At 31.1% G+C, this 27,162-nt stretch overlaps 3 protein-coding genes across 12 annotated transcripts; 2 read left to right on the forward strand and 1 right to left on the reverse strand.

Annotated features, from left to right (window-relative positions):
* The first annotated feature begins 5,935 nt into the window (after positions 1 to 5,935).
* Positions 5,936 to 10,815, forward strand: LOC137816664 (protein phosphatase 2C 50). 9 transcript variants are annotated; one of them, XR_016518813.1, is made up of 7 exons: positions 6,027 to 6,183; positions 6,587 to 7,861; positions 7,962 to 8,279; positions 8,360 to 8,465; positions 8,595 to 8,704; positions 8,819 to 9,320; positions 9,758 to 10,815. XR_016518813.1 is itself a non-coding variant. In XM_068619912.2 (7 exons), the coding sequence occupies exons 3-6, from the start codon at positions 6,959 to 6,961 to the stop codon at positions 9,300 to 9,302; spliced, it is 1,470 nt and encodes a 489-aa protein (XP_068476013.1). In that variant the 5' UTR covers positions 6,027 to 6,183; positions 6,309 to 6,364; positions 6,587 to 6,958; the 3' UTR covers positions 9,303 to 9,320; positions 9,758 to 10,815. The 9 variants fall into 9 exon arrangements, 6 of the variants coding, with proteins under 6 accessions (XP_068476010.1, XP_068476009.1, XP_068476011.1 ...); XM_068619912.2 differs by lacking the exon at positions 8,595 to 8,704 and adding an exon at positions 6,309 to 6,364 and having other exon boundaries at positions 9,160 to 9,320; XR_016518812.1 differs by having other exon boundaries at positions 6,042 to 6,183; positions 6,309 to 7,861.
* A 3,947-nt stretch (positions 10,816 to 14,762) lies between these two features.
* LOC137816663 (L-type lectin-domain containing receptor kinase IX.1) lies at positions 14,763 to 17,111 on the forward strand. Its single transcript, XM_068619907.2, has one exon. The coding sequence runs from the start codon at positions 14,956 to 14,958 to the stop codon at positions 16,957 to 16,959; it is 2,004 nt and encodes a 667-aa protein (XP_068476008.1). The 5' UTR covers positions 14,763 to 14,955; the 3' UTR covers positions 16,960 to 17,111.
* Positions 17,112 to 18,723: 1,612 nt separating this feature from the next.
* LOC137816662 (Major facilitator superfamily protein) lies at positions 18,724 to 23,768 on the reverse strand. 2 transcript variants are annotated; one of them, XM_090298925.1, is made up of 6 exons: positions 22,796 to 23,713; positions 20,250 to 20,509; positions 20,067 to 20,162; positions 19,828 to 19,998; positions 19,700 to 19,742; positions 18,724 to 19,480 (listed from the first exon to the last, which is right to left on the reverse strand). In XM_090298925.1, exons 1-5 carry the CDS (start codon positions 23,160 to 23,162, stop codon positions 19,719 to 19,721), a joined length of 918 nt encoding a protein of 305 aa, XP_090155051.1. In that variant the 5' UTR covers positions 23,163 to 23,713; the 3' UTR covers positions 18,724 to 19,480; positions 19,700 to 19,718. The 2 variants fall into 2 exon arrangements, with proteins under 2 accessions (XP_090155051.1, XP_068476007.1); XM_068619906.2 differs by lacking the exon at positions 19,700 to 19,742 and having other exon boundaries at positions 22,796 to 23,768.
* Positions 23,769 to 27,162: the final 3,394 nt, after the last annotated feature.

A 27,162-nucleotide genomic window follows, 5' to 3' on the forward strand; every position in this document is an offset into this window, starting at 1 on the left:
ACATAAAGGCTATCAACGTTTATCACCTCGTCATGTTTTATTTAATGAATTTTTTTTCTCTTTTGTATCACATTTTTCTACTATATTTTCTTTTACTAATCTTGATATGATCTCTACTCATCCATACACTCTTGCCTTAATACCATCTTTTACTCTACTCTTTCTTTTGATATCACTAATGATACAACTCATCCTCTATTTTGTATCTCTATCTCTAACCCCTTCTAGAGATTCCATGTCTCCAACTCTCATTAAAACAACCATTCAATGATTACTCGTAGGAAATCCGACATATTCAAACCTATAGAACCTACACTACATTTATTTATCTTTTCCTATTCTCACAATAGTTAAAGATGCTCTTTAACAACCTCACTGGTATGTAGTCATGCATGAAGAATACAAAGCTCTATGTGAAAATCAAACATGGTCCTTGACTACTTTACCTCTTAGCATTCAACCTATTGGTTGCAAGTGGTTTTTAAAAAATAAATACAATCTTGATGGAACCTTACACAGACACAAAGTGAGGTTGGTTTTCATCAACTTGAAAGGTTAAGATTATTTGGAAACATTTAATCTTGTAGTCAAACCAACTACAATACACATTTTTCTAACTTTGGCTTTATCATATAATTGGCTTATTAATCAAATAAACATTAATAATGCTTTTCTTCATGTTGATTTGCAAGAAAACGTCTTCATGCTTCAACCCCCTGGTTTTGAATATGCAAACTCCAATCTTGTTTGTAAGTTACACAATGAAATTTATGGCCTAAAAAAGCCCCAAGATCACAGTTTCAGAAGTTAAGTATTGTTCTTTCTTCTTTTGGATTTTCATCTACTAAATCTGATTATTCTTCGTTATTCATTAAGTCTCAAAATAATTTTACTTTATTTGTCATCATTTATGTGGATGATATAATCATCATAGGAAGTTCATAAGCTGTTATCAAGTCTCTTATACACTCTTTCCAAAAGCATTTTGGCTTGAAAGACATTGGCAATCTTTATTACTTTCTTGGTGTAGAAACCTTGTGGATAGCTGATGGTTCTCTTCATCTTTCACATAATAAATATATTAAAGATCTTTTACATAAATCAAGCATGACTTTGTCAAGATCTCAAGCTACACCCATGGTTTCTTCTACTCGTCTATCGCACTACAACTTTTGACAATGCTTCAGTATACCGCTTTATGCTCTTTTTAATATCTTCTTATCACACTTCTTGAAATCTCATACAATGTCAATAAGGTATGCTAATTTATGCACAATCCACAACAACATCATTGGAAAGTCGTAAAGCGAATTCTCTGCTATCTCTCAGGCTCTCAGACTCATGGTCTTCTCCTTCACTAGTCTTCCCAACTTAATATTCAAGCCTACGTTGATACTGATTTGGGTTTAGATCCAGATGATAAAAAATTCACCACTGAGTATATAGTTTTTCTTGGAAACAATCTTATAACTTGGGCATCCAACAAGCAAAAGGTAGTCTCACGGAGCACTACCGAAGTTGAATATCGTAGCTGCCCTAGCAGAAATCAAGTGGACAACCAATCTGCTTCATGAGTTATGTATTTAAATTACACCTCCATCCATATATACTAATAATCTTGGATCTACTTTTCTTGCTGCTTATCTTGTCATAAACTCTAAGACTAAACATTTTGATTTAGATGATTCCATTCAGCAGAAGGAACTTAACCTTACTCATATTCTGGAATCACTCATATTGATGATATACTTACCAAGCCTTTGTCTGCTACTTCTTTTTACTCCTTTAGTGATAAACTAATGGTTGTTCCAATCCAACCATTAGTTAATAACTACTCTCTTATCATGTGTGATGCACTTTAGAAAGTCTTGTATTTTTCTTGCCTTCTCCCTCATACAACTTCCTTTTGCTTTCTGTATCTCTTTCCCTCCATGCTATTTCTTACACTAATGAAGTTATTTCAGTAACAAAATTATATATTGTTTTTTCTTATTTGGTGTGGAACTTTCGAATAGAGAGAAGGGCATCTCTTTCTCTGTTTCGTACTTTGTGTGATTTTAATTTCTTTTTACACATACGAGAACAGAAAAAAAATAGTAAAACAATTTTACAAAATTAATCTTCTTTCCATAAAATCATTTAATCTTACTCCAATGGTTCTTACTAAACTCAGTATCTGCTTTAAAAAATAAAAGAAGATTTTTTTATTAACAATCTTATAAAAAAAATAAATGATCACAAACAAAAAGTATTTTGTATGTTTCAAAGTATTTTATATGTTTCAATATTACTTTTAAAAAATATCTATACTTATTTTTTAATCCACTACATGTATCCAGTAGCTAAATAAAATAAATAAATCATAACTATATAAAAAAAAAGAGCAAATCAACTTCAACTATTGCATTAAATAAAACTAATTCACCACAGAAACAAAAGAAAATGAAAAAGGAAACTCCAAATACGCAGCAAGTTTTCTTAGATCAAATGAAAATGATCAACCATTAATGAACTTTAGAAAGATAGGTTTGCTTGTTTGATCAAATTTCAATGATGTTCCTTTGAAGCCTTAATTACATGCACTTTTTTATTTGCTTGTTTAAGAAAAAAAATCATAACATTACTACTTCTCCAAGATGAAACAAAAAATAATAATGGTGTGTTTGAAAAAAAAAAGTTATACCCAAAGTAGCTCATTATTAATTCAATCAAATAATGTTTGAAATGGTAAATTAAACAAACTTTTGATTATTAGAGTTGAGAATGCTGAAAGAGTCTTTCTAAGGCAAAATAAAGTGGAATTCGTTAAAATAGAATGAAAAAAATATAATAAAAATTTCATTGCTTTGTTTTTAGCTGAAAAAAATAAATTCCCTTGTTTTGAGATGTTATAAGAAAATGAAATAAACCCAGGTTCTGATTAAAAATAGAAGTAAATAATAGAATAAGATTAAATTATCCCATTTTTATTTGGTGTGTATTAGACAAACTCAAATTAAATAGATTTTTTATTAATTCTCATTATATTTCATCATGTCATAATGTTTTTTTTAAAAATAACGTTTTCTCACAACCGAAAACCACGAGACTAGTTTTCTTAAATGTATAGACCTTTAAAGTGAATTTTATCATTTTAACAAAGTCTTTTTTATTTGTACATTTGCGTCATTGCTTTTAAAAATTATTTGAAATTTTGTTTAACAAAATTTATTGTTAAAACATATGACATGATATTGTTTATTAAAAAGACAAACAATATTGCTTAATTTTTATATATGTGGTGAAAAAAAAGACACTAATAAAGAAAAAAATCTATAAATTACAAGCATAAATTATAAGGTTGTCTTATAATTATTTATAGAGAAATTTATCTAAACACCATTTATAATTATAATTAATTAAAGATTTAACTTGGTTTAAATGAATAGTAGTATAGAGAAGGTGATCTTGTTATTCGTTAAATCACTTTAAGTTTTTAAATATATTTATAAATAATATCCATGCAAGAAGTATTATAAATAAATAAACTTTGGTTGGACCACTTTCTATGACCATGATGTTGCTACTTCGGCTGTTTCTTCCCGCACCTCCATATACTCTTCTCTCATCTTTATAAATTTTTATATTTCCAAAAATACTCCTCTATAATATTCTAGATTACATATTCTGTAATTTTTTTTTTAAATTCGTAATTAACTTCTAGATTACATAATTCGGAAACCTTTTTTCAGATGCATTATTAGTTTTCGAATTATGTAATCTGAAAGTCTTTTTTCAAATGCGTGTCTGAATTACATAATCCAGAAGTTACTCTATGGAGGTGGCATAAGAAGGATAAAAAGGTATTTTCACATTTTGTATGGAGTGGTTGCAGAACCTATGGAGGTATAGGAAGAAACCGTCTACTCCTTTTATCAACGAGAATCTTGGCAAACATAATTTTGGTCCATATTCAATTAATTGGCTTTTACTTTCTCCACCCCTATTTTATAACCTGCACCCGCAAAATTGGTTGAAATTGTCCCGTATGCCTCTCCCTCATTACATCATCGTTGTCGTCACTACTGCATTGTTGTTCCAACATTATTGTTGTAAAAGAAGAAGAAGAAGAAGAGAAAGAGATTGCACTTAGAAGAAAAAGAGCAAAAAACAATCTTGTTCTAGAAAGCTTTTTCTATAACACGTTTCATGTGTTCTTAGAAAGCTTATTCTAGAAAACTACTATAGAAAACACATTCTAGACATTCTGAAAATCTTGTTCTAAAATTTATTTCATGCGTTTAAGAAAAATTTTCTGAAAATCTTATCTTGGAAAACATGTTCTAGAATATATTTCATGAATTCTTAAATGAGTGCTTCGGAAAAAATTTCAAAACAGATAATCTAGAAATCACTTTAATACAGAAAGTTAATAGTCATTTTAAATATATGGAGGTACAAGTTCAAAAATGGGGATGCAAGAAGTAAAATCCCAATTATTTATAAATTGGGCCAAATATTTTGGGTGTACATGGGTTTACTAAAAAATTTAAGGGGTATTTCTTCCTGCACGCCTACAATTTTCTTTCTGCACCCCTATATTCTATGTAATACCAAGATTATCCTTGATAATTTTGGATGATTCTGGAATAAGGATTCTGTAAACAAAAGGTATTTCCAAAATAGAAGTTCCAAAAGGAAAAAAATAATTCTAAAATATTCTTTCTGGAACGCATCTTTTTAATTTTCAAAATAATAAATCCAGAATTTATAAAATGTATTTCGGAAAGTATGTTCAGGAAATATTTTGGAATAAATAATCTAAAAGTCATTTTTAAAGGGGTAAAATTTATGGTTTTTACTTCATGCATCACCCATTTTTGAACCTACACTCTCATAATTTTTAAAATAATTATTTTACCCTTCTTTAAACTAACTTCTGGATTACTTCACAGTGTATTTCACAAAATTTATGAAATACATTTCGAAACATATGTTTTGGAACAAAAAATTTAGAATAAATTTTTTAAAACAAAATTTTTAGAGTAAAATTCTCAGAACAAGTTTTCTGGAATATGATTGAAATATGATTTTTTTAAAAGGTATATAATACTTTTTGGAATGAGTTTTCCAAAACAAACTTGAAAACATTTCATGTATTTCGAAAGTTTTCATAACAAGATTTTTTTGCTCTTCTTCTAAATGTAGTCTTCTCTCTCTTTTCATTTTCATCCCCCCACGCCCTTTCCAAAAATTCAAACAAAATATAAAAATGTAATATTGGTCGTTTAATTTCACATAAAACACAATTTCTAATTTAATTACTTAGAATTTTATTATTATTATTATTGACTAACATGTATATTTTTTTTTTCTAAATTTACATATTTTCTATTTAACTATTGTTTCCGGTATGTCTAATAGTCCTACATCGCTTAAGAGTTGAGACAATTTAAATACACTTTATACCTTTAATCCTTCGAGACACTAGGAACAAATCGTGACGATACTCCGAACTCCAAAACAAATAATATCTTGCAACAATATTTATTCTAGTCATACCATCTCAACATTCCGCCGGAGGTTCTTCAACGAAGGTTCAAAACTACATTACAAATATTTTTAATTAATTCTCACAAAATCAAATTTATATGATAATTGATTATCTATAAATAAATTTTCTACTTACTATTTTTTTAAATATCTTACAAAAGTTAATCATGTTATCAAATTTATGATGAAGATATATTCGTTCAATTTGGTTTTAAATAAACTTATGCATATGTCTCTTTTAAAGAAAAATATTTTTTATAACAGTATGAAATTAAAGTTGTACAATACATTTTCTCGTAATGATTTGGTAAATCTGAATGAAAACCACGTGGCAAGCATTGATAATTTCCATTTTTTTCTAAATCGAATACACAAAATTTGAGTTCACCCAAAGTCAAAAATCATAAAACTAAAGTAATAGTGCATAGTTGAGCTGTTATTGTTTAATAGGTCAGAAGAATAAATAAATAAATAAACAGCAATGCGTGGCTTTTGTTGTTTAATGATGCTTTGTTCCTTTTTTTTTTTTTATCAATCCATGGGTTTCAGGTGTCAAGGTTAGAAGAAGAAATAAGATAGAGAAAGAAGAGTGTGTGAGTGTGTGTGAGAGAGAAGAGAAATAACGAGACCCTACATCGTTGACAAAATTAGGTAGTGACTCACTCTTCATTCTTCTAATTTTTTTCTTTTCACTTCTTATGCTTTCTTTTTCTTCATTGATTCTGTAGTAGTAATAATTATTAAATTAATGTTAATATTGTTATTATTACTACTAGAGCTTGCGCGCGCCTGTGATGCGTTGCGTTGCCTCAGATCCAGGCAACTAATGGTGGTATGTGGAAAAGGGTGTCATCTTTTTAGGGTTTCCTTGTGATTCTTGAGGCTTTACCTTTTCTGGGTTTCTTTCTCATGACCAGTTTCTTCTTTCTTGTGCTTAGAGATAAGGGGTGTCTTTGTTTTTGAAATTTGTTTCTTTTTAACTGGTGGGGTTTAGAGTAATATGTTATTATGCAGATAAAAGGTTGTGTTTTTGTTTTTGTTTTATTGTTTTCAGGCTGGCTTTCTCTTATTAGAGTTGACAAAGCTAGATGGAGTTGTAATGCTTGAGAAGGGTGTTGTGGCAATTGGCATAGCTATTTATGATTAACATTTCCAAAAATGGAAGTTGAGATGCTTTGATGTTGACCAGATCTGAGTACCCCATTTCACTTTCACAACCTTTTAGGTAGTTCATGCTTTGCATCGCCTGAATTTGCTTCCCCTTTTGTCTTGTAGGGCTCATTAGGAATGTAAAATGCCACCCTTTCACATTCTAAGATCCTATTCAATCTCAAAAGCAGGTGCAAATTTAGTTGAAGTATGACAGGTTTTGTGATAGCAGAGGGGTGGGAGGGTAACTTTTTGTCCTACCTAGATAGGGATTTCAATGGAGATGTCATTTGTGGTTGCAGTGCCATTAAGAGTAGGTAATTGTTGTTCAGTCTGTGATAACCCAACCATAGTTTCCCCCATGGATGTATCTAGGTTTAAGCTGATGGCGGATACAGGGTTGTTATCTAATTCTGTAACTAAGGTTTCCACCAAGACAGTTGCAGGTTCCGATGATTGTGATGAGAGTGGCAATTTGGAGGATGAAGCTGGTATTACTGAGGTTATACCACCAAAACAGGATAGAGAAGGAGAGAATCCTATGTTAGATATGATATCCCAAAATGGAAGCACTTTGGTTGCTGGTGATGAAGTGTTAGCCGATGAAATTGAGGAGGATTCATTGTCATTGGAAGGTGACCAGGTTGTTGATAGCTCATGTTCTCTTTCTGCAGTCAGTGAGAACAGTAGTGTGTGTGGAGAGGAGTCCTTCTGTTTTGATGCTATTTCTGATGTCGGGACACCGTGTTCTGCTTATGTAGATAAGAGCATTGGTGCTGTCAATATTGTTGCCGAGGCAGTTGATTTGGGGGAATCAAACGTTGACACAGATATTACGACTGAACCTCTTGCTGTGGCAGTGAGCCTTGAAGAAGAGAATGGAATTAGAACTGACCCTAATCCTTCTGACGTTGTTCTTCATCAGTTGCCCCAGGAAAAGGGGGTGAGTGGAATGGTTGGTCGGAGTGTTTTTGAATTGGATTATACCCCACTTTATGGATTCATATCTGTGTGCGGAAGAAGACCTGAGATGGAAGATTCACTTGCAACTGTGCCTCGATTTTTGAAAATTCCTATTCAGATGCTAATTGGTGATCGGGTGCTTGATGGAATAAACAAGTGTTTTAATCAGCAGATGACTCATTTCTTTGGAGTCTATGATGGCCATGGTGGTTCTCAGGTAAAATTCTATTTTGATCTTTATCGTCATGATTCTTGTGTCCAATGATTTTAGCTTTATCTGTAATACCCTTCTTTTGGTGCATGGTTTCCTCATTCAGGTCGCAAAGTATTGTCAAGATCGCATCCACAAGGCTTTGGCTGAGGAAATAGAATTTTTCAAGGAAACTCTAATCAGTGGAAGTATGAAGGATGGTTGTCAAGATCAGTGGAAAAAAGCTTTCACCAATTGTTTCCTAAAGGTTGATGCTGAAGTTGGAGGGAAAGTTGATAATGAACCTGTTGCCCCAGAAACTGTTGGCTCCACTGCTGTTGTTGCTGTTATTTCTTCATCTCATATCATAGTTGCAAATTGTGGTGATTCAAGAGCAGTTCTATGTCGCGGCAAAGAACCCATTGCATTATCAGAGGACCATAAAGTAAGTTACTCCATTTATAGTTATATATCTCCTTTAATATTTTAAATTTTTAACAGGTGATTCATGTTGTGATATGTTAGCCTAACCGAACGGATGAACATGCAAGAATTGAGGCAGCTGGAGGAAAAGTGATTCAATGGAATGGTCATCGTGTATTTGGTGTTCTTGCAATGTCAAGGTCTATCGGTATGCACTTTTTAATCAATTACTTTATTTTCAGTATCTCTTGTGGGGACTAGTTTCAGTTTCATAGAAATCTTTTAGTAAGAGTGGTTACTTACAAGGGCTTCCTTCTCACAATACGTTTGTCATCAGTATCTTACTTTACTAATGAAGAAAGCAGATGCTAATTGTTGCACCCCCTTTGTATTTGGTTGGTTTACTGGAAATATGTCAATACCTAGCCTAACAGTAATACTGAATAGGTGAGCATCCTCAATTCATCTTTTGACGAGGAAGCTATTTGAAACTTGGGAGAGGAGATACTTAATCATCTGAATTGTATGAGGTGTACTTATCTTTTCAGTATTATATTGTAGGAAGAAAAATTTCCCATTCCATCCTGTTTTCTCTAGAACTGCTGAGCATAGCCCTTTGCTGTCAATCTGCAACAATTATTGAAAGTATATCTTGTTGAACCTAAGCTACAAATTGTGGTGCAATAAGCTTCTCTATGCTTTATATTTGGCTATCAAAATACCATTCTTTTAAGGTTATGTTAAGCCTAAGCCAAAAGAAGATTGCAGGAGGAAAGTAAAATCAACGGTTTGCATTCAAACGTTCAGAGTCCAGATCTAAGTGCTTGTATATTATTAGTATAGTTGAAATAAGAGGAAGACTTGCGTCTGGTAAGAGATTATGATTATTTTTGCTTGTTCAGATAATAAGGTGGTGGAAAATGTACTAGTACAGGCAAAATATTTTGTTATACGAGGCCAAAGGCTGGTAGAGGCAATTTTTGAAGTATTAGCTCTAGTGCCTCCTCTCATTCTCTCCTTTTCATGCTGCTCCTTTATGAGATAAATTGGGACCCTAACTTAGGTAAAGGCCTCTTTTTTTTTATTTCTAATAAAGAGTATATCTGATTGGCTACAGTTGCTACCTTTTGTTTTATGTAAATATCTGTTATTATAAAAGTTGAGTATATCTTATTAGAAACTATGCTAGCACATTATTATTCTCTTTTTGCTAGTGGTTTTGGCACCACTTGTAATAGTGTCCCTATATCAAAATTTTGACCCTGCATTAAAATTATTGAAAGTCTAGACTACACCAAAGTTCTTAAGAGGACCCTTGTACTCCAATTTTGTTTAGATTTGAACTTACAATGCACAAAATTAGCATCATTTTTGTTTTGGAAGTTAAAATATTGTCATGCAAAAGGTTCAGGACCAGCTGACATGTCTATGCAACTAGGAGTCCATGCAGTTGTTTAAGCAACCAAAATTATTTCTGCTTATCCTTGCTGTGATTTTCAGGGGATAGATATTTGAAGCCATGGATTATTCCCGAACCAGAAGTTAGGTTTCTTCCCAGGACAAAAGACGATGAGTGTCTCATTCTGGCCAGTGATGGTCTGTGGGATGTTATGTCAAACGAAGAGGTCTGTGACCTTGCCCGGCGACGGATAGTTCTCTGGTACAAGAAAAATGGCTTGGAACAACCCTCATCAGAAAGGGGAGAGGGAGTTGATCCTGCTGCACAAGCAGCAGCAGAATACCTATCAAACCGTGCCCTTCAGAAAGGAAGCAAAGATAATATCACTGTGATTGTGGTTGATTTGAAACCCCAGAGGAAATATAAGAGCAAGTCATGATGAGATGATGCTATTCAACATGAACTGCACTTGGTTATTTGAAGAATGATAGAAATCTTAATATAATATAATCCAATATAGTTTTGCCCTCTAATTTTTCAGCAGGGCATTTCCCTTAGCTCAACAAGATTAGCACAATGTACTATATAATATAAATCCATCCACCCTCCCAAAAAACACTCAACTAATCAAGAGTGCCCTTGTTTACTAAGCTGCATTGGGGACTTATTGTATTCATTATTATGCCTCCGAGTGCAAAGGCTCTATGAGGCATTTTACTTAATTATTACTTTAGCCTGTGTTCATAAAGAAACAGTAGCTAATTGGAAAGAGTGGCTTTTAAGGTGTGATCCACTGTCACAGGTTTTACTGTTTCCTGATTCCACATTTCAATGATGCAGCAAATGGAGCTTGGTCTAGAAATCTTTGTCGGTGGTGGATTCATATCAATGGCCATGATCCAAAGTCCAGTGCTTACATTACACTCCAGCAAAGATGGTGGGGGACAAGGATAAACAAGGGTGCCTAAGAAGAATCACAGTTCCTTTATTCTTTTTGGGGACTCTGAATGGTGTACCTGTGCATAATGTTTTGATCATAATCCACAAATTTCTCAAAGTAACTAGTTGTAAATAGGAAATTGGGTTGTCAATTAATTGGTGCACACTGATCTTTGATGCATTCTTCTCTCAAAGGAATATTTTTATTTTCTTGTAACAAGCTTTTTGTTGTTTCACTTAATATTTTGGTTTACATTGAACTCCAGGGATCATAAAATGTTCTTTTAAATTTAATTAAATAAAAGTTTCCTTTAGAAAAAGAAAGTTTTCATCGATACAAAATTGATCCACACTTTTACATGTCATATATAAAGTGTTGGTATTGATTTGATAAACCTTCCATTTTTCTGCGAAAAAAATGTTAACTGAATATTGCATTTGAAATGATAAAAATGCAGAATGAGTTTATTTTGACATTAATTTGATTCTAACACCAATTTCTATGTTTAAAATATGATGAATTATTTGAGTAATTGTATCTTGTCAAATCACATCACACAACAGTCTTCGCATTGCTTTTTCTTGGTTTTGGACCATTCATGTATTAATAAGATAAATTGTATTTTCTAAAAATTTGTATAGACCCTTTTGAATAATGATTGTTGACCTTATTGCAGTCATTTATAATTCATAAATAACCTTTCAATAATAAAAATTTATTGAATTAATCGTTTTATTTTATAATTATTATTGATAATAATTAAAGTTTGGTTATAAGATATTCAAGATATGCACGAGTTCAAAATGTAACACAATGCTTATTAAATAACCAACGTAACGTAATTGTTAACATTGAATGTTGTGATGCCACCTTCATCCTAGGCATACCAAAACAAATGATATTTTATTTTTTTTACCAAAATTTTCTTCAAAATCTTTTCGGATGTGACTTTGGATTTTTATTTTATTTTTAGCTGCCGCAATATTTCTTACTTAAACTATGCATATTATGATCACAAACAGTGGATTTTTTTAGTTTACTAATAAGTTGACGTGATGGCTTAAAATAGTTTGAAATAAGTTACGTGCAGATTTATGGTGGTTAAATTCTTCATATTATTCAATATTTAATTAATGTTTAAATAAAAAAAAATCATTTTCAAGTTTTAGTATTCAGTTATGACTTTGGATATTTAATTTTGACCATAAGAGTTTTCCATAAATGATCAATTTTATGTCCTTGTAGTCAAGTTGACATCTTCCATTTTCTTTCCCCTACTTTGTTTCAGTATATAAAGCGTGTTGGTATGTTTTTTCTAGACTTTTTTTAATTTTAATTTGTATATAAATTAATTTTCACTTATGAAAAAAGTTGATAAGAACCCATATTTAATATATTTTTTATTATTCAATCTTTTACAACTATCTATTATTAGACAATGTAAAAAATTAATGTTTGTTGTTAGTATTCTATGCACTAAGTGAATACTTACTATTTATCTTAAATTTTTATGTAATAAACAATTAGGAAACGTTGATGATAAATTAATAATATGATTAATAATTATTCATTTCTAAATCTCTTGGCATCATCTATTTTTCCACCAATTATACATTTTGGTTTAGAACAAATTCAACATCCCCAAATTTTGGAATGCTCAGTGCCATCACCAATTTTCCATCCAAGAAAATAGTTTTTTAATTTCTAATATGTCTTTATTAACAAATTCCTTGGCAGATCTTATTTCTATAATCAATGTAAAAAATCCAAATATGGAATTTATGAAATTTAGGGTTAAAGATTAAACCCTAAATCCTAAATCTTAAACCTTAAATTCTAAATCAATCCCTAAAATACTATATACGTGAATTTTCTAAATCAATCCCTAAAATACTATATACGTGAATTTTCTTAGAATTGATCTTCAATTTCATTTTTTTACAATACTTTTACTGCCACATAAATTACTTAATAAATACCTTAAAAATACAAACTAAGTGAAATATTGATGATTTTCGAAATTAAACAATAGACGCAAATAATTCTTCTAATAAAATAATATAATCAAATGGGTAAAATAGAAAAAAGTTGTATACACTATATATATATATATATATATATATATATATAACACCATATTCATTGGTTGAAAAAGCAAAACTTGATTGAAGATTAACTATCAATAACTTTAACAAATATTTTTATAATAATATAATAAGAAAGTAAAATTAATTTTGGTATGGGTCAATGCAAAGTCTTAAATGAGAAAAAGAATATATATAATCTTATTATAGGAACTTGCGAGGTAGCTATGATGAGGTGGAACCGCCCTATGAAAAAACGTGGCACCTATTTATTTGACTACCAAATAGTACGCGCAGTTTTTTTTGACCAAAAGAGAAATACGTATTTCACATATTATTAAAAAAATATATCTATTCTACCACTAGTTTTTAAAATAAAATATTATATTATATGAAAACAATAATTTATTTAAACATAAAATAAATATAGATCACATTTCTTGATGTCAAAGTATCATATTTAACATTAAAATTATATATATTTTTTTCTTTCCTATAATTTAAAGTTTATTTATTTTTAATAAAGAGAAAGAGAAATGTAAGTTTACAAATTGAATCTTGGTGGTGTATATTTTTTATCAGGATAAAAAGTATAAGTGTACCACTACACAAAAAATTAATTTTACCGGGGTTTTTTTAGAAGAGGTTATAAGAACTCCTATTAGTACATGGGGTTTTCATAAACCCTGATAAATTCCTAAAGTTTTCTCAAAAGTAATATTTTTTTCCTTATTTTTTACTTTTCCCAATACGTTTTCAGTCAAAAGTTCAGCATCTCTCTCACTGTTAAACATTTCTTCCTGTTCCTCAGCTCACGTTCCTCCTTCAGCTCTCTCACGTTCTCGTTCTTCCCTTTGTTCTTCCCTCCGTTCTTCCCTAGAAAATCATCTTCAGCTTCTCCATTATTCCTCTGAATTGAAGGTTCTTTTCTCACTCTGCTTTTGTTATATTAGGTATTCATTTTCGTTTTTTGCTATTTGAGTTTTTAAATTTGGTTTTCATCTTCTCCATTTCTCATTTCCAAAGCTGCGGTGCGTTTTATACATTGAAAATAAGATATAGTTATAAAGTTTTAATATAATGTATAAGGTTAAAATATCAATCAAGAAAAGAATTTTTTTTATAATATTAACAAATAACTAAGATTATGATGTGAAGCAACTAAAATCTTAGTAAGTATTTAATTTTTGTCTAAACCATTGTTCCTCTTAAGTACAATTTTTTTTTCAAACAAAGGAATTTGTTGAGTTTAACATCATTCAAAGGACTAATTGACATTTCTAACCATTAATAATGCTATATATATAAAAGATGTTATTTTTATAATAACTATTATGATCTTATGTTTTATATTTGATAGTATAAATTTTTAACAATAATTTGACAATTAAATAAGTAATATTTTGCATAAACTAACGATTTTTTCAAACTCAATCAACTAATTAATTGATTTAATAACAGTAAAAAAAATTATGTATTTATCCTAAAATATTCTGGTCAGAAAAGAACCCTAGCAAGTATCCTACTTTTTGGAATTAGGCGTGCTATCCACTTTTGTTATGGCCTTTTTCTGCTACTTCTTAGCACTTTCATTACTTTTCAATTTTCTTGGCACTAAACAATGTGAAATTGACCACAAATAATTTGTCCCATGAAGCAAGTCTTCACTTGTAACTAAAATAAATAAATAATAAAAGAGTTCTTGAAAATTAAAAGGGACATAAATTAAAGAATATTTGAAACTTGTATGAATTCTTTTCTATACTTTCTTAGAAAAAAAATTGACAGAGCAAAGTACTTAATTTTCCTTCTTAGACAACTATTTACTTTTATTATTTAAGAATTAAAAATTGGATTTTTAACTTTATTCAAGATACTCTACGTACATTATTTTTTGAAAGTTCATGTAGGCACTTATTGAACACCAATAATGACTACAACAAGCTTGTAAACTGGAAAATGGAAATCAGAAGAGTGTGGGTTCCATTTTACACACCAAAATATTATATTAACACTAGCAAAAGTAGTATATATTTTTTATGTCAACTGATTTATATTTTTCTATTATATTATTGTTTTTCTTATCTTTTTCTTTCTGGCTTTTTCCTCAACTAAGTTTATTCTAGGAAGAGTGTGCAGAGAAGATAGCACGCCAAGCAAATGTGACGATGATGCTTTGTCTTAATCTTGCATATATTCATATAGTAACAAGCAAGTTGAAGCTTGAATTTGCACACCATCTTCCAAGTTTCAATCCTCACTCATCAAACAAACCATGTTAGCCATTTCTCACTTACTTCTCTTCATCTTCTTCACCACCTTCTCTCCAATTCATTCCCTCTTCTTCAACATCACCAACTTTGATGATCCAACATCAAACATATCCTACCAGGGTGATGGAAGATCAACCAACGGCTCCATTGATCTCAACAAAGTTAGCTACTACTTTCGTGTCGGAAGGGCTCTCTACTCCAAACCCCTCCGCCTGTGGGATCCATCTTCCAATGTTGTCACCGACTTTGTCACGCGCTTCACCTTCTCCATTGACAGAGTAAACAGCTCTGAGACCTCTTATGCCGATGGCTTTGCCTTTTACCTGGCCCCTCTTGGCTACCAGATCCCTCCAAATTCCGCAGGTGGCACCTTTGCCCTCTTCAACGCCACCACCAACAGTGACCTCCCTCAGAACCATGTTTTTGCTGTGGAGTTTGACACCTTTATTGGCTCCACTGATCCCCCAATGAAACATGTTGGTGTAAACGACAACTCTTTAACCTCTGTGGCCTTTGAGAACTTTGACATCGACAACAACCTCGGAAAAATGTGTCACACTTTGATCACCTACACCGCCTCCACTCAAACCCTCTTTGTTTCTTGGTCCTTCAAAGGAAGACCAACCACAAAGGACAGCAACAATAATTCTTCTCTGTCTTACAGTATCGACCTCAAGAAAATTCTCCCAGAGTGGGTCAATATTGGTTTCTCCGCCTCAACTGGACTTTACACTGAACACAATGTTATTTATTCGTGGGAGTTCAATTCCTCTTTGAAAGATTCCTCCGCGGAAAATGAGGGTGTGAAGCTAAATCACAAAGGGTCAAAGCTCGTGTTAATCGTTGCCATTCTTTGTCCACTGGTTCTTCTGCTTGTGGGGGCGAGTACTTTTGTGGTCATTTTGATAAAGAGAAAGAGAAGAAAGGATGATTGTATGTTATATGATGCTGGCGACGACGAGATTGGTCCAACTTCAGTTAAATTTGACTTGGATAGAGGAACTATCCCGAGAAGATTCGAGTACAAAGAGCTGGTGGATGCCACCAACGGGTTTTCAGATGAAAGAAGGCTCGGACAAGGAGCTTCGGGGCAGGTATACAAGGGTGTGTTGAGTTACCTAGGAAGAGTTGTGGCCATCAAGAGAATCTTTGCAGACTTCGAGAATTCAGAGAGAGTTTTCACCAACGAGGTTAGAATAATAAGCCGTTTAATCCACAAAAACTTGGTTCAGTTCATAGGGTGGTGTCACGAAGAAGGTGAATTTCTCTTGATTTTCGAATACATGCAAAACGGAAGCCTCGACACTCATTTGTTTGGAAACAAGAGGATGTTAGAGTGGCATGTGAGGTACAAGATCGCACTTGGCGTTGTAACTGCGCTTCATTATCTTCACGAGGACGCAGAGCAGTGTGTGCTACACAGGGACATAAAATCAGCGAATGTGTTATTGGACATGGAGTTTAACACCAAGGTGGGGGATTTTGGCATGGCCAAATTGGTGGATCCAAGGCTGAGAACTCAACGAACTGGGGTGGTGGGAACATACGGTTACTTAGCACCTGAATACGTGAACGGAGGAAGAGCTAGCAGGGAATCAGATATGTACAGTTTTGGAGTGGTGGCATTGGAGATAGCAAGTGGGAGGAGGACTTACCAAGATGGGGAGTTTCATGTTTGCTTGATGAATTGGGTGTGGCAGCTTTATGTGGAAGGGGAACTTCTGAGAGCTGCAGATGAGAAATTGAGGAATGAGTTTGATGAGAATGAGATGAGGAGTTTGCTTGTGGTGGGGTTGTGGTGCACAAACCCTAATGATAAAGAGAGGCCTAAGGCTGCACAAGTGATGAAGGTTTTGCAGCTTGAAGCACCATTGCCACTGCTTCCACTTGACATGTATGAACGTGCTCCTCCCATGCAACTCATTACAATGCCCCATCATCACAGTAATCCTCATTCAGGGCCATCACAACCCATTACTAGCAGTTTTGTGAGTGTTGGAAGGTGATGATGATTTGGTTTGTACACATGTTTGTATCAGAATAGGAGGATGAGGTTTTTGGTCTGTTTGGATTTCCTATTTTCATTTTCACTTTCATTTTTGATGAGTTGTTAAGTCATTTGAATTATAAATTTTGAAGATAAGTGGATTTGGCAGACTATGAAGTCCATCTTTATAAATTATTTTGACTGGAAACTATTTTATACTGCAAGTGGTGCTAGGTTCACTGCATGATTGGTGTAGGCTTATCTGTCTACCAACTATTTACCCAAAAGACAAAAAAATATGTTCCTCTTCTTTTAGTAGAATGAGGACAATTTCACACTATATTTTTCCACACTTTGACTTAATAATAATAATATTATTATTTATATTTATATTAATTAATTAGTATAATCTTTTATAGTTAAAAAACTATTAAGCTCAAACACTTCTCTTAAATGGACGTATTCGTGTTGGACACACATTTCGGTATCGACACTCGTATGACACTTATCGGTGAAGTGTTCAATTCAAAAAATATTTGTTGAATTTTTTAAAATTCTAACACGGTTCTAACACAATTTTAAAAGGTATAAATACAATAATTTTTAAAAAAATTAAATTTATTGTATAAATTTTTATTATGATTATAAAAATAAGGAACAAATTCTTTTGAACCAGTCATGAAAAATATCTTTTTTCTCTCAAAAGAATCTGAAACATACTTTTGCATATAAATATTTATTTTTAATTTATATAATTTAAAATTATATAATATATAGATCCATGTCCCGTATGCTACATTTTAGAGATTATACGTATTTCTGTATCCATATCTGTATCATATCGGTGTTTGTATCCGTATCTGTGCTAAATAGAAAGAGCGTTGGATGTACAAATATTATTATTATTGGTTCTATTATCTTTCCATGTATATCCGATATCACAAAAAGTATTTATAATATATAAAAAGCTAGCAATAAACCCATCATGGGATGAGTTGGGTGAAATGAATATTTAAAATATATATATATATATATATATATAATTAATAAAAATTCAACACCCATGACAACTTCACTTGAATAATAATTTAATATCTAAAAGCATTTAATAACAATTATAATATTCTAATGTTTGGGCTAATCATATTTTGAATCTTTTAAATAAGAAAATATCAACTTTTTAATTTCAGAATATTTATTTTTAATTCCCAACATTAACCAAAATTAGTAAAAAGTGGTTACATGATCCTCTCCCCGTATTTGTCAGGTGTATAATAGTTCTTAACACTGCATCATCACTTTTTTAATGCATTTGTCTCTAAAAGAATAAAATAATTTTTAATTGTAAGAACTGTTTTTTTTATTCAATTTAAAGGTTTAAAATTTATTTATTTAAATTTTAAGAACAAAAAATATAACTAAGCTAATAAAAAGTCCAAAATTTTATTAAAACTATGGATTTAAAGATTGGGAAAAGAAATCTCACTAAAAGTGATTGGTCAATTTTCAAGAAAAACTAATTATGAGTAAAATTATAAATACATTGCAAAATTACCAAGCAATGTTAATAAAAAAAAATCTCAAGTTTATTCAAAAGAGAAAAACATTAGTGTTATTATTTAATTTGATAATTGATATAACAATTTGATAATAAATAAACTGATTGTATGTCAAGGGCTTACTTTACACAACCATCCTATCATTCATTAATAATTATTATGGAACCCCTTATGTAATAACTTAAAAAATCATTTAAAATAAAGATATAAAGAGAATAAATAAATTCATATAAAAGGCCAATTTTCTTAACTCAAAATCATCTTAAATTTCTTTTTCTCATTAAATGCAAACAAATTGCATTTTTAATTTACACTAGCTTGGTAATTTCCTGTGTTTGGAATTGAGAATAGAAAAGAATGTGTCTAGTTTTCATTGAACTATTTACCATCAACACTGTGTACAAGGGACATCAATTCAACATTTTTGGTGTCTGAAGTGTCAATAGCCACCTTGGAATCCATGGTTTCACTTGCTGGGAGAATGGAAGAGTTGGGGTCAGCTCTAGGAACCAAAAACAGCAGCCAAAGTGGAGTGATCCTTAAGATGTTCCTGATAAAAATGGCCAACCAAATATTATCAAACCTTGTTCTTGTGATCTTTAGAATGTGGAGAACAAAGCCACCACCCCATGATGCAGACAGAAGTCCAACATTATCAATTGACATTAGGAGAGCAAAAAAGGTCCCTTCAATGCCTGAGGGACACAGCTTTGAGCTAAGCACAAGCATAGGCATCCACTTTAGCCTGTTGGTCATTTGTGCTATGCTTTCAACAATCACAACAAAGAAATAATCTGCTATGCCAAACTTCAGGTTCCATCTCAACACCAGAACCAGATCAAGCATCCCTGACAAACCATATATCAACTGAGTCCAGAAGAGCAAGCTCCTGAATGCATATTCCTTCAGGGCATACTGATATAGGATTGCACCTAAAAGGGCCCCCACTGAACTAATTGAAAATATAAAACCAACACTCTCCTGTGTAAGATAATGGAAGATAGGTATTAATTGATGACATGTATTATTATTATTCTTATTAGTATTATATAATAAGAGTAATGTCAAATTAAGATCATTTAATTAAACATGGTAGAACAATGCTACACTTAATCACAAGGGTTCAATATCTCATTTGTTATCAGATAGGAAAAGGAATCTAGGGGACATACATAACTAGAGAAGGAACCTAGGAGTTACCTAGAGAAGAGATTTTTGGCTAACTTTTCTGTTTTTGTGCTCTCTGTTCATGGAAAATAATCATATTTTGCACCTGAGTCAATCTCATTGTTCAACTATAACATTGATGAATATATAAAATCAAATACCTGAGAGAAAGATGGTCCACCCTTTGAGTCTGTATACCAATAAAACATTCCTTCACGAATATCCAAACTCAATGAAATGGATAAATACATGTATAAACAAGGCCTCCATACATCTTCGCTCTTCAATGTAGTCCACATAGCCTTGGAAGCTTCAAAAAAATTTTGTTTCACCTAGAAACGACATGGAAACTCAGTTTATGCTTGTATTAGGACCATTGAATGACATAAACTAGTTATACCTGTCTATAAGATGTGTGGTGCATGCGAGGCTCATAAAGCAGAAAACCAACAAAAATTACTAGTCCAGCTGGGATAGTCATCAAACCAAACACCCCCTATGATGAAAAATGCTCTCTTAGTAAAATATAAAAGACAAGGAAAATTTTGCATGTTTTAGGGGGTAAAGGTTTTCAAAGACTAACCATTGGGCCTATAAGGTGAACAAAGATACCACTAATGAAGAAACCAAATAGTGATCCAACAGAAGAACTAAAAGCACATAAACTTTGCATGTCAGCTGCAAGTGAGGGATGAGAGATACTGTTCTGTGCCACACAAGCATCAATGGTTACATCTGCTATTGCCACCCCAGCACTCCCAGCTGTTAATGATAGAAGGGCCAGCACAAGATGCAGATTTTTATGCCAAGATAACAAAAGCATGGAAATTACTCCTAAGATACCTGAAACCGTCAAAGAGGCCAAAAAGTCAAGCTACTATGTTAGTGAAGCAATTTCTGAAGCTCTTGTATACTTACTCGGCATCACTGATATGTGATAAAGTACAAAGTTAATCCTCAATAAGAAACACATTAAATGCAAACAATCTTGGTTGTAGTTGTAACCCTTCTAAGGTTGTTTGAAGAAAAGCTAACTATACTCATGCTTAATACACATTGTAGTAATAAAGTAAAATTGAAAAATTGATCTTCCTAAATATTGCAATCATTCCAAGTTCAATCAAGATCTTGTTAAGCGTATGATATGTCAAGAAGCAGTTACTTAGGTGGTATTTGGAAGAACTTTTACGAAGCTTATTCGGACCAATCTTATCATATAAACACTTAAGCAGGTATTTGATTATGCTTGCAAAAGTAGCTTGAGGCTCTAAGCTCTCTGTTGGCCTATTTGAACAAATACCACCACACAAAAAACTTCTAGTAGAGAAAAATAAGAGGAAAAAAGAGAAACGAGTTTCTCAAGAAATATGATCAAAGATTTAGAGAACCCTATTCTAACAAATCAGTTTTATAGGATTATGAAAGATCCTACACCTAACTTACAAAATAATATCAAAATAATGTCATATTGAGTAAAACTATAAACAGATTGCAGTTTCTTTAGGCTACCCTGCACTTTCATAGGTGTGGTTAGTCTCATTTGAACTAGAGATTGACCAATGAAATTCTTACAAGACTTGGATCGGACAATTCTATCTTATACTTTAGTTTTGTAAATCTGAATTAAACCTAACTCTAAATTTTAACATGATATCAAATCTATTCTATATTGCTGGACACACTCCAAGACCATAGTAGTTCAAAGAGTTAGAAAACCATTCTCTCAACATTTTAATCGATTAACATGTGCCATAATTAATTAAACCAAAAAGCATTTTAAATGCTTCTCAAAATTTCACTAAGAATAACTGATTAACATCTTGAATAATCAATTAAATATTTTAGTAACAATTTTTAATTAGCATTTTCTGAACACTATAAATAGATCATTTAACTCAATGTTTTTAACAATTACACATACGATCAAAAGCGATTTGAATTGAGTTTTTCTTAGCATTTTCATGCTTTCATATGTGCTAACAAGATTTGACAATGAAGGATGTGTTGTGTTAATAGCGTCTACTTGCAACACAACCTTGTGAGATTGATGTTTTAGGGTTCTTTCCTCCATCCTTCCTTTCTTTACATGCTCTCTTTTGCCACAATGGTAACATTTGAGCTCCATCCTTCTTATGCCAACAATCTTTCTTTACATGCCATCTTTTGCCACACTGGTAGCATTTGAGACGCTTCTTACTTTGAAGCATTTGAGACGCTTCTTACTTTGAGACTTTGATCTACCATGAGTTTGACTCCCACTGGAGCCATGTTTTGTTGATCTACCTCTCATCATCGTCAAAATCTTTGCTTGCTTTGAACCTTCTACCCTTTCTACCTTTCGCTTGGATTCTTTTTCAAGAATAACTCTGACAACATCCTTAAAGTGTAGGTGTCCATCAATATTGTTATTTGTTATATTGATGATGATTTAATCATACGAATCAAGTAAACACTAAAGTAGAAGCTCAGAACGTTCATTTACGACTATGTTGAAATTTTTCGCTGAAAGTTCAGCAAATAATTTCAGATTGTTGATGTGGTTTGTCATGTGGACTCACTCACTCGAAGAGTATAGAGTTTCCTCTTCAAGAATATTGTGAAGTGACTTAACCCATGTGGACTCACTCATTCGAAGAGGATAGATTTTCCTCTTCAAGAATATTGTAAAGTGACTTAACCTTATACAATTTGATGAGAGTGTCCCAAATCTCCTTTGAGGCGGTCTTCTCCACAATATTTGATAACACTACATCTGTCACTTTTCCAGCCCCTAAAAGAGTGTATTGGAAATGGGCTAAATTCAACTCAACCTTAAACCCTTAAACATTAGTCCTCAGGAAGATTGTCCAACTATATAAGGAATATTTTGACTATAGTCCTATCCAATTAGAGACATTTATTACTGTTGTGCTTCCACTCTGTATTGACAGCTTAGCATTCATTTAAGTTCTTTCAAACTGATAGAGATCTAGGCAAACATTCAGAAGTGAAGGGTAGAAGGAAAAGAAAAGCTGCCAGACATTTAACAAATTACTGAAATTCCTACCTAAAACAATAATTAATTTGAAATATATGTAACCTATCTGAACTTAGGAAGATCAGAGAAGAAGTGCACAGTGCATGACATACCAGCAAAAACGAAATAAGGTCTCCTGCGATACCCAAAAAATGGGAGAACATCAGTGAGAAGACCCCAAAGAGGCTTCACAATCCAAGGAATGGATGTGATTCCTTTATAAACCTGTGCTTCGGATGGCTGCACCTTCTGAACATCTTTCATGTAATACTTAGTGCCAACTTCAGCAAGAGCTCCACCAATTCCCTGGCTTATTCCATAAATAACCACCACCCCAAATACAAAGCTCCAATGCATTTCCCTAGAAAGCATGCTAAACCATTGGACGGGGATGCAAAAACAGTCCCAAACCCCCCTTTTGGGTTCATTTTCCTCCACAGATTCACCACATGGATCTTCCTGATTTCCCTCCTCCTGCATTATCACACCTTTGATGCACCCTTCACAGCAAAGATTAAATCAGCTTGCAAGAAATTCCTCCAAGATTTGTTCTTTCAACTACGCATGATTGGAATCTAACACTAACAAGTCTAAGATAAACTTTTCTCTCTGATTTCAGTTTCCAGACAAATGATAAAGGGATTTTGAAAAGCAAAAAATTTGCTGGATCAATAGAGAGTTGAAAAAGGAAACAAAGAGATGAATAAAATCAAGGCAAATGAGACCAATATGAGTTCAATGCGTGTGATAGGGAAATCCACACCACTTGGTCCTTGCCTTGTGGTTCTGAGTTTCTTGGTGAAATCTTAAAACAAACTAAAGGACAAGTCAACATTAACCTTTTAATATGACAAATGGGTATTTTGATTATTCTATCCGAAAAATCAAAAGAGAAAAAGTTAAATTTGCATTTTTTTTCTTCATTTTCCCTGTATTGATGTTTCTCTTTCCTTCTTCCTTTTACTGAGTTTTGAGCAAAACAGCAAAACAAAGAAACTTCGTTCAGGCTTAACAATTTTCCTACCCTTTACAGTTGATTTTCTGAAAGTTTATGTTTAAGGTAAAAAAAACATTGCTTGTGAATTCATTAGACATATATGTTTGATAGTTATCAAAGGGTAAAATTTTTTGAGATCATGGAGCTACGCCATTGGTGCAGACAGTGAAAGTGTGGAGCTAAGTCATTGGTTCAGACAGTGAAAGTGGGCCCACATCGGTAAGATCTTGTTGCCACCTTGCTGAGGCCAATGAAGCTGTTGACTCAACACAAATTATCAAAAGGTTAAAGCACCAAAGCTAGATCTGATGATGGTTCATTCCATTCCAAAAGTTTTTGGAGTGCAAAAGCAAAAGATATAACTAGGTTTTCTTTCATATAAATTTTCTAGATTATAGAATTAGTTTTGTAAGATATAAAACATGAGTCAACAACTTATAAATATCATAAATATTTTTTTAAATGTCAACAATTTATTAGTTAAAAATAGTATCTTTAGAATTAATTTTATATGAATAGAAAAATGTAGTATATGTATATATATATATAGATAAAGAATTTTATAAATTTCTTGTATTTTATATCCCTTAAAATTATAATTTAAGTTACCACAAAATTATTTTCATTTTTCATTTTTGTTTCACTAGAAATTTTAAGTTATTGAAGAAATGGTGACCTTAATTTTTAAAATAAATTTATAGGGTTTTAAATAAACTACATTATTGAAATGAAGTTTACAAAATTACATAATTTTTTTTATTTCTTTTACATTGATCTCCATTAATTATTTTAATACCAATATTATATTTCTTATACATTCTACTAAAATTTCCTGATAAAATCTTCTAATCAGGGTGCATATCTGTGTGTGAAATCTCGTACCAAACAAGTTTATTAACGCATAAATTAACTAAGTATGATATAAACTTTATTCACTAACAATATCATTAAATAAAAAATAATTTTAAAAATAAAAAATAATTAATGATTATATTAATTTATTATTAAAAAAATCATTAAATATAAATTAATTTTAAAAATAAAAAATAATTAATTACTATATTAATTAAATTAAATATTATATTTTAAAAACTAAAATAATTATTAATATTTAAAATAATTTTTATTATTAATAAATAATTTTTAAATTGATATTAAATTAGTTACTAGAGATTTAGTTATTAATTTGTGAATATGAAATAATTATTAATTTAGAAATTATTTTAAATATTTATAATATTTATAATTTTTAAAATAATATCTAATTTAATTAATATAATAATTAATTATTTTTTATTTTAAAATTAATTTTTATTTAATTACTTTTTTAAGTAAATAGTATGATTGATGAAATTCCTTCTATATTTACCTCCTGAAATCACCATGAAGATGAGATATGTATGTCATTGATATATGAACTAATAGCAAATGTTTTAAAAAAATATAAAGTTTCTATAAAATTTCAAGAAACTTGAAATTTAATTAGACCTGTATTCAAAACAATTCTCACTTTCCCATAACAATAAATAAATAAATGATTTCATTTATTTACTCTATGTGTCGGTTATGCTACCTTACTTTTGTTTTTTACTTGGTTGTTTTTTTTTTTCTTCAATTTCTTGTTCTCTCATTTTTAGCATTTTTCTGTCACATTCTTCTATTTGCCCCTGTTTGGTCTACGTCAATGTTATTAAGTAATATTAAATTTTATTATATGTTGTGTCATATGTGATATGTGCAATGCATATGTCAAAAGTGATTAGGTGATACCACATAGAAAAGCACATATAAAAGCTTAAGACAACCTAATGTTAAGGTAAATAATTCAAACATTAATTTTTCATTTCTTTTCTACTTAAATGTATGGTTATAAGAAAACCATGATTTTCACTTTAAAAAAAAAAATATATATTTTCCTTTCTAATTCAATCGATTGTAAGTATAATAATGTAGAATAGACTGTTACAGTGTTTTGAGTTTAATAAAAAGATGTTGAAACTCTCTAATTTTCTGATGAGATTAATCTTTTATTAATTTAGAATGTTTAAAATAATTTATGTAAGAAATTCTTTTGTAATAGTGTCAGTAACCTTTTGTTATAGGTGACTTGTAAAAATAAATATTATTCTTTTATTAAAAACCTCCTTAAAATAAATCTAATTGAAAGATGCTAAAAATGGGTTGAAACCATTTGATATTATTGACATTTATATAAATTTAAAGAATTTCACTCTTTACTTTTACATTTTTAAAATATTTATTTGAAATATGAATTGCAATATTATGAATTTAATGTGCCAAAAGATGAAGATTTAGTAGAGTTTATGCATGAATGAAAAATTCGTCCCCTTATGTATATTATGTAAAAAGAATGAAATAGCATCATAGTTTATTCTTTGATTGACAAATTGCAATAACTTGTTTTTACCTATATCTTTAATATTTGTTGTTATTCAATTATGATTAAAGTTTATTTTTTATTAACAAATTACCATAACTTGTTTTTGTCTATATATTTAATATTTGTTGTTATTTAATTATGATGTAATAACTATTTACTAATTTTTTATTTTGTAATATTTTTTTAAGAGACTATAGTTCATGCAAATGAAGTATTCTAACAAACACGTATAAAAAAGAATAGGAGAATTTTTTGATGATAGATTTAGTTGACACACATGAGTTTCTTTCATTAGATCGAACTAAAAAATTTGACTATTTTTAAAATAATGTTTGATTTTCTGCAGGAAGATTTTGAGATTAAATATTCTCAAGCACTCTTTAATGTTGGTGCTGAAGCTGTGTATTTGATTAATTCAATCCTCTTTGCAGACTAAGAATGTATTTGATTTGTTTTAGTTTAGAGTTTGTTTGTCTCTAAATATGAAGGTAAATAATCCATGAGAATCCAAGAAAATGTTTTTAAAAAATATCTAAAACTTATAACAGATGGAAGACTTAATTAAATTTGTTGATTTCATTTTTAAGTAAAATCAATTTCTGGAATTAATTTCCAATACATTGAAAAATAACAAAACAATTTGAAATTAAGTAATTTTGAGAAATCTTAAAAATAGTCTTTCAAAAAACATTTAAAGAGATACAAGAGAGAAAAACAAACAGTTTTTTTGAAATACACACAACAATCTTATTAGTTTTGAAAAAGCACATTTTATTTTGAAAAACATACACTTGGAGACTTCTTGGATTATATACATTGATTGAAGGATCTAAATATTCAGAACCAGTTGTTTCTACTGTAAATTCAGGTGTAGTTGTTCTTTTATTCTTTTGATTTTGATTTGGTGTATTGAAATTAGATGGGGTTTCTAATTTCTTGAATAACATGGGGTGTTGCTTTTGGGTAGACCTTTTGTAGGGTTCAAGATTGATTTTCTTGAGAGTCTTGTGTTGTAAAGATTCTTGTTTAGTGGAATCTCAGTTGGTGTGGCTGAGAAACTAGATGTAACTCTTGAGAAAGAA

The sequence above is a fragment of the Phaseolus vulgaris genome, chromosome 1 (genome assembly GCF_051622355.1).
Source record: "Phaseolus vulgaris cultivar YP4 chromosome 1, ASM5162235v1, whole genome shotgun sequence".
Lineage (NCBI taxonomy): Eukaryota > Viridiplantae > Streptophyta > Magnoliopsida > Fabales > Fabaceae > Phaseolus > Phaseolus vulgaris.

Coding starts and splice junctions, on each gene's coding strand:
- LOC137816664 (XM_068619909.2), top strand. CDS start 6,959: ATGGAGATGTCATTTGTGGTTGCAGTGCCATTAAGAGTAGGTAATTGT. Junction 8,280..8,359: donor CATTATCAGAGGACCATAAA/GTAAGTTACTCC, acceptor GTGATATGTTAG/CCTAACCGAACGGATGAACA. Junction 8,466..9,757: donor TGCAATGTCAAGGTCTATCG/GTATGCACTTTT, acceptor TGTGATTTTCAG/GGGATAGATATTTGAAGCCA.
- LOC137816663 (XM_068619907.2), top strand. CDS start 14,956: ATGTTAGCCATTTCTCACTTACTTCTCTTCATCTTCTTCACCACCTTC.
- LOC137816662 (XM_068619906.2), bottom strand. CDS start 23,162: ATGCAGGAGGAGGGAAATCAGGAAGATCCATGTGGTGAATCTGTGGAG. Junction 20,510..22,795: donor ACCTTATTTCGTTTTTGCTG/GTATGTCATGCA, acceptor TGACGGTTTCAG/GTATCTTAGGAGTAATTTCC. Junction 19,481..19,827: donor GTGGACCATCTTTCTCTCAG/GTATTTGATTTT, acceptor TATCTTACACAG/GAGAGTGTTGGTTTTATATT.